Here is a 6554-nt window from a genome sequence, read left to right as displayed (position 1 = left end):
GGGGGGTGGCTCTCCCTTGATCCTAGGAGTCATCTAGTCTGTCCTTGAACAGACAAGACTCTCCTCTTCAGAGTTCCCGACCTATGGCGTTTCAGCCTCAGCTTGCACACTCCCACAGATGGGGAGCTCATGACCACATTCTGGGACAGTCTGGCCAGCTCTGATCATTATAAAGGACTTCCTTCCAAAACCCTTCCTCCTTGTAATTTCCACCCACCAGTCAGAGCTCGGCCCACAGGGCCTCAGAGAATGCCTAGACTCCAGAATTCCCTGGTCAGTCCTCTGAGATGTGAAGCAGTGCCTGCAGAGTTAACTGAAGTCTGGGTAGAAAAGCCCACGGAGGGAAGGGGCAGGGAGAGGGGAGAGGTGGGGGGACGGGTTGCCCAGGCAGTGGTGGATGGCTCTGAGGAAGAAGGGCCAGAATAGAGCTGGAGGCAGAGGGTGGGGGTGGGCCTAGCGCTGCGTATCCTGCTGTGGGTCAGCATCAGTCTGAGGGCGTCTCCCCTAGCCCTGCAGCTTCTGTCCATGGGGGGTGTCAAGCATGGGGACTGCTCTTAAAACTGGCCCAGAGGGCAGGCCCAGGCCAGCTCTCCTGAAGGCCCCCTGCCTGGCCCCTGAACCGGTCCCACTGGTGTGGAGCACCCTCAGCCGGCTCCCAGGCAGCTCTGCTCTGGAAGGCAGGCAGGACCGGGCGCGGGCCAAGGGCTGTTGAACAGGCGCCCCAACTTCCTCTCCTTCTGCACCGCCCTCTGCCGCCCGCCCTCCTCGGTCTGGCGCGGGGGAAGTTTTCCACTCGCCGGCACACAAGTTCCATCCCGCTGTTCCCTCCTTTTTTCTGGAGTTAAACTTTTCTGAGGACGCCACCAGCTCCAGGCCCTGCGCCTGTGCAGAAGAAAAACGGGAGGGAGCCCGCGGAGGGCTCTTTGGGCGGGTGGGGCAGCTGCCCCACCGGATGCCTGCCCAGCCGGCCCACACGCTGATGTCTGCACACCACTGGGAGAGCCCAGCCCTGAAGAGGCCAAAGCTACTGGTGTTCAAGGCTGGCCCCAGGTAAGGAAGTGCCCCTCCTTGGGGCATGCCAGGTGATAGGGAAGCGTGGCAGGGCCAGTCCGAGGCTGCCCAGAGGGATTGTCCTGGGAGAGAGGCTCCTAGCTGAGGCTCCCCCAACTCTGGGCAGAGGCCAGTCCTGCCTCCTGTCCTGACTTGTTATTGGTGGTCCCACTGCCAGCCTGAGTGCAACTCCTCCTTGGCAGGGTGGGTGGGAGGATGGGGGAACAAGGGCGTAGTCTCGGAAGCTGGCCTGGTCCCTCCTCTGCCCACCAGTGTTCAGGCATCTTGTACCCCACTTTGTGTGGTTCATGAACCCAGGAGCCCCCATAGGGAGCTCATCAAGAACCTTGAAGCCAAGAGGAGAAGGGGGAGAGGGGGCTGCTCTTAACTCATTCACCGCCAGCAATATTACAAACTCCGTTTCCCAGGGAGTTAGGCTGGAGGCCGGGGGCTGAGTTGGAGAATCAGGTACTTCCTCTGCCTCCATCTCCTGGTACCCCACGTGGCCAGCCAGTGCTGCCCTGACCCATCTGGCAGCCTTGGCAGAGATGGGGAGAGGTGGGGGTGTAGAGAGGAGGCACAAAAGGAAACACAGGCAGGTCTCCTCCCCTTTGTTAGCTGCCCACCCAGCCCTAGCTTCCTCTTGCTTTCGGACTTTTGTGTTTTCATCTCTGGGATGGGAGGAAGGACATGGGGCCGTTCTCTGGCTTGGGTGGGTGGAGCCCTGGAAGGGAGCTAGGACAGAACATGGCTGCAGCCCAGGCCACGACCACTTCCTGGCAGGCTGCCAGCACTGGCGCAGCACAAACCAAAACAGAGCAGGCCGGGGATGGGCCACTGGGCACGGCCGAGACTTAGCCTTCATCGGGGCTTCCTGTCACTGGCAGGCTGGGCAGTCCCTGGGCCCAGGGACCTAGATGGAACAGGGCTGCTGGGAGGCGGCTGGATAGGGAAAAAGTACTGGGTGGGGAAGGAGAGGTTTGCCAGGGCTCTCGAGGATGGGCACAGAACAATGGAAAACTCATTTAGCTTGACTCACCCTGGCCCACTTTCCAGGCCTCCTTCGGTCATATTCAAAAGTCCTGCCTGGGTCTCTCCACATTTGAATGGCCTTGAACAAGGCACTTGATCCTCTTTAGGCCTTAGTTGCCTGACCTTTGTAGAAAGGAGAAATCATCCCACCCTGCCTCACCCCGGGGGGCCACCCTGAAGACTCACAGATGTGAGTCTGTGAAAGAGATGGAGGGAAAGAGTGTCCTATGTCACACAGAGGACAATTATCAGGCATCGTTTATTCCCTTTCTTTTCCTTCTAGCATCCCTAAGAGGGAACAAGGACCAGAATGATTTATGCTCTTTTCACTGATGAGGACACTGAGGCCCAGAGAAAAGTTATGAAGTATGTGGGGAGTCAGGATCTCCTAAACCAGTCCAGAGACTGAGGTCTCCAAAATAAAAGGTTCTTATGAACTCCACGGAGGCTGCACAGGCTCACCACTGACTGGAGGCCCCCTTCTTCCACCCCACCCCACATCACAGGGTCAAGTCCAAGTCCTGATCCACCAGGACATCCCCTCGTTTTTCTACTGCAGGGGCCAGAGGCCTTGAGGATGCACTTCCCAAACAGTGCTAGGTCTCTCAGCACATCAGCACTGCCTAGAATACCAAAGGGAAAGCCAGTGGCATCCCACATTCCCCAGTGCCACAGAGCATTCCAGAGAATCTTGTGGTAGCAACATGAACCTAAGTGTCTTTGGCAGATAGACCTGAGCTTGAATCTCAGCGCTGTCACTTACGTGTGACCCTGCTAAGCCACTCACCTTCAGGAGCCACCACCTTCTCTGGGTCCGCTGGGGGTACGACAGCTCAATGTGGATCATGAGGGTGGACAACGAGGGCTGTAAAGCACCTGACACATAGTAGGAGCTCAGTGAACAGTGGCTACCATCATTCCCCCCAGGCCCCAGGGCCCCCCGAGTCTCTTTTCTTTCTTACCAGCCTGCCCACACAAGATCCCCTCTGTCCCCATTTTCAGAGGCAAACATTTACCAGTCATCTACTGTTCCACAGGACGCACCAGGCCGGCCACTCCAGGGGATAAAATGGCAAGACTGTGCCCTGCCTTCAGGTGCCCAGCAGCTCACGCTCTTTCCTAGTCCCCTCAGGCACCATCGATCCTGGTCACCTCTTGTCTCTGTAGTCGGTCCCGCAGCCCACCTCTCACCATGGCAGCCCTGATCGCCGAGAACTTCCGCTTCCTATCCCTCTTCTTTAAGAGCAAGGACGTGATGATTTTCAATGGGCTGGTGGCACTGGGCACAGTGGGCAGCCAAGAGCTGTTCACTGTGGTGGCTTTCCACTGCCCTTGCTCGCCAGCCCGGAACTACCTGTATGGACTGACGGCCATCGGTGTGCCCGCCCTGGCGCTCTTTCTCATTGGCGTCATCCTCAACAACCACACCTGGAACCTAGTCGCTGAATGCCAGTACCGGAGGTCCAAGAACTGCTCGGCTGCTCCCACCTTCCTCCTTCTAAGCTCCATCCTGGGCCGCGCGGCCGTGGCACCAGTCACCTGGTCTGTCATCTCTTTACTGCGCGGTGAGGCCTATGTCTGTGCTCTCAGTGAGTTCGTGGACCCCTCCTCTCTCAAAGCTGGGACAGAGGTCTTCCCATCAGCCCATGCCACAGAAATCCTGGCCAGGTTCCCTTGCGGGGAGGGTCCTGCCAACCTGTCAGCCTTCCGGGAAGAGGTCAGCCGCAGGCTCAAGTACGAGTCCCAGGTAAGGCTGTGCAAAGGGAAGCTTCTCTTCTTTCTTCCCTAGGTGGTGGGAGGTGGAGACGTGCCAGCATGGCCTCCTGTTAAAGCTGGGGTTAGTCCTCAGTGGCCGAGGTCTCCAGGAAAGCACTAGATTATCAGTGTCAGGTATCGGAGCTGAGTAACCTCTGGGTGAGTGCCTGTGGGACATGGGTCAATTCTAGTCCCAAATAAGAGTATTAAATGTTCAAGGAATGATCTGGCTTAGACTAAGCCTTGACTCCAGTCACAGATTAAGCCCCTTACTGACAAACCCCTGCAAGCCTATGAAACATTTGCTGTCAACCATGAGTGGAGAGTAGGGCATGGCTGGCTCCAGGGACGAGCATGGAAGGGCCCCTGCCCAGCACTGTGATCAGCCTCAAGCATAGCTGACATAAGAGGAGTTCCTTGAGCCGGGAAGGGGAGTCAAGTCAGGAAGCAGCACCTGCTGCCCTGATCCTGGCCTCAGCTTTGGCTTAGCTCTGAGGGAGTGGAGGTTGGTCAGGGAAGAAAGGGAGAGCGCAGAGACCTGGGCAAAAACAGGAAAACTGAGCTGGCAGCGTTAACAGAGAAGCAAGGGGTGAGGGAGAAACAGGAAAGAGTGTAAGATTTTTAAAGGGTCTCTCGCTGGTACATAAGAAACACAAGTAGAGAGAAAAGCAGGGCTGGAGACAGCACCAAAGGAGATGGAAGATGGAAGACATAGAAATAAAGTTTATCTGATGATCAAATGCCCACAGATCTCTGTACAGTATCGAACGGGAAAACAAAGATGACCTCATCTGTCCTAGCCCTCAGTAAGCTCACACCCAAGTGAGCATTTGAGACAAGCACATGGGTGATTTCGAAACAAGGCAGAGAGAGTAAGAGGAACCAGGCCATGGGCTACTCAGGGAAGGCAAGGTTGCTCCCAGAGTGGCCTTTGAAGACTTCCTAGAGGTGGCAGTTTGAGCTGGATTTTGATGGGCTGAGATGACGTGGAGGGGGGTCCTTGGGGCTGAAGGAATGGCAGCAGAAAATGCGGGAGACCAAGTCTAAGAGAGAAGGTGAGTTCAAGGGTGAGGACAAAGCGGTGAAATTATAGCCAGAAGGGCCTGCTTCCCTCACAGAAGCAGAATCTTCAGCCAGGAAAGTGACAGAGCTAGTTCTCAGGGTGCTCTGAGGCCCAGTCAGCCCACCCCAGCCCCCCAACCAGTTCCTATCACCCTGGGTGGCGGGGGGTGGGTGGTCCAGGCAGATCCTTGTCCCTCCTCAATGCTGCCCCTTCTCTGGCCAGCTCTTTGGGTGGATGCTCATCGGCAGCGTGGCCATCCTGGTGTTCCTAACCAAGTGCCTCAGGCATTACTGCTCGCCACTCAGCTACCGCCAGGAGGCCTACTGGGCACAGTACCGCGACAATGAGGACCAGCTCTTCCAACGCACCGCCGAGGTGCACTCCCGGGTGCTGGCCGCCAACAACGTGCGCCGCTTCTTTGGCTTCGTGGCACTCAACAAGGACGACGAGGAGCTGGTGGCCAAGTTCCCAGTGGAAGGCACACAGCCTCGGCCACAGTGGAACGCCATCACCGGTGTCTATCTGTACCGCGAGAACCAGGGCCTCCCCCTCTACAGCCGCCTGCACAAGTGGGCCCAGGGCCTGACCGGCAACGGCACAGCCCCGGACAACGTGGAGATGGCCTTGCTTGCCTCCTGAGGGTCGTTCTCACGCTCTGGAAATGAGTCCTTGGCCCCTAACTGAACCCCACTGCCTGCTCACATCAGCTTGACGGGGATTTTTTTTTTTTTTAACCATAACTTTGTGAAAAAACAGGCCAAGAGAAAGGAACACAAAGTAACGGGGTATAGAGAGAGCTATGCGCTCAGCTGTGACAGCAAGGCTCTCAGACCTGAAGAAATCCCCTCTCCTGTTGCCACTAGCCACTTGGTCAACAGCTTTGGAGGAAAGACCCTTTCCCAGAAGTGGTCCTAAATTAACTATGACGTGGATGACCTTTTACTGGTGGGACTCCAAGGCCGAGGAGCCTTGGCAGCAGAGCCAGGTGACAATGAAACTCACCAGCAGGCTCTCAGTATAGGATACCATGCAGTTAATTTGTGTAATTGCGTATGGACACCCAGCTCAGTGGTGCTCAGCCGGGAAGCTGCCCTCCAATGTACGCCACTGGCTTTATGTTTACATTTTTGATAAAGCTTTTCTTAGTATAAAGGACTAGCGTGGTGTCTGCATGATTGGGTGGGCCGCACCACAGCAGATTGGTGGTCACGCAGACAGGCCCAAATCCCATCCCCTGTGGGAGGAAAGGGGACACAGGACTCTGCGCAGAACTATAATGGACGGAAGCGGGGACAGGGGTGCAGGGACAGTCAGGTGTTCCAATGGAGCCTGAGCTTTCTCAGAGGGTAGCTCAGCTTCAAGCTACACTCCGTAGAGCAGACTGGTTCTTATAACCTAGTGCTAATAACCAAGAACCAGGCCAGCCCGGCTTGTCCCTTCCTCCCATGCCCGCCCTGGCCTGATGGCCTCCACCACCGCTAAACCGTTTGATGCTCTCCCTTGTCCCTGTCCTGCTTCCTGGCGTATGACTCGGTATTTCCCACAGAAAAAGTGTTCCAGCTCTCAGGACATTTAAAACTCTTGCCAAAGAAAAATTTTAATTTCTCTTAAGACCAAGCCAAAGAACTGGCTCCTATGACTGGCTGGGTCTGTG

General features: G+C 56.3%; 1 protein-coding gene across 1 annotated transcript; it reads left to right on the top strand.

Annotated features, from left to right (window-relative positions):
* The first annotated feature begins 472 nt into the window (after nt 1-472).
* On the top strand, nt 473-6052 carry CALHM2 (calcium homeostasis modulator family member 2). Its single transcript, XM_019636250.1, has 3 exons — nt 473-1050; nt 3120-3829; nt 5123-6052. The coding sequence occupies exons 2-3, from the start codon at nt 3275-3277 to the stop codon at nt 5537-5539; spliced, it is 972 nt and encodes a 323-aa protein (XP_019491795.1). The 5' UTR covers nt 473-1050; nt 3120-3274; the 3' UTR covers nt 5540-6052.
* The last annotated feature ends 502 nt before the right edge of the window (nt 6053-6554 follow it).

This window comes from Hipposideros armiger, unplaced genomic scaffold, assembly GCF_001890085.2.
Source record: "Hipposideros armiger isolate ML-2016 unplaced genomic scaffold, ASM189008v1 scaffold_28, whole genome shotgun sequence".
In the NCBI taxonomy this organism is placed as follows: domain Eukaryota; kingdom Metazoa; phylum Chordata; class Mammalia; order Chiroptera; family Hipposideridae; genus Hipposideros; species Hipposideros armiger.
The sequence above is the reverse complement of the archived record's forward strand: the minus strand, read 5'-3'. Positions and strand labels throughout refer to the sequence as shown.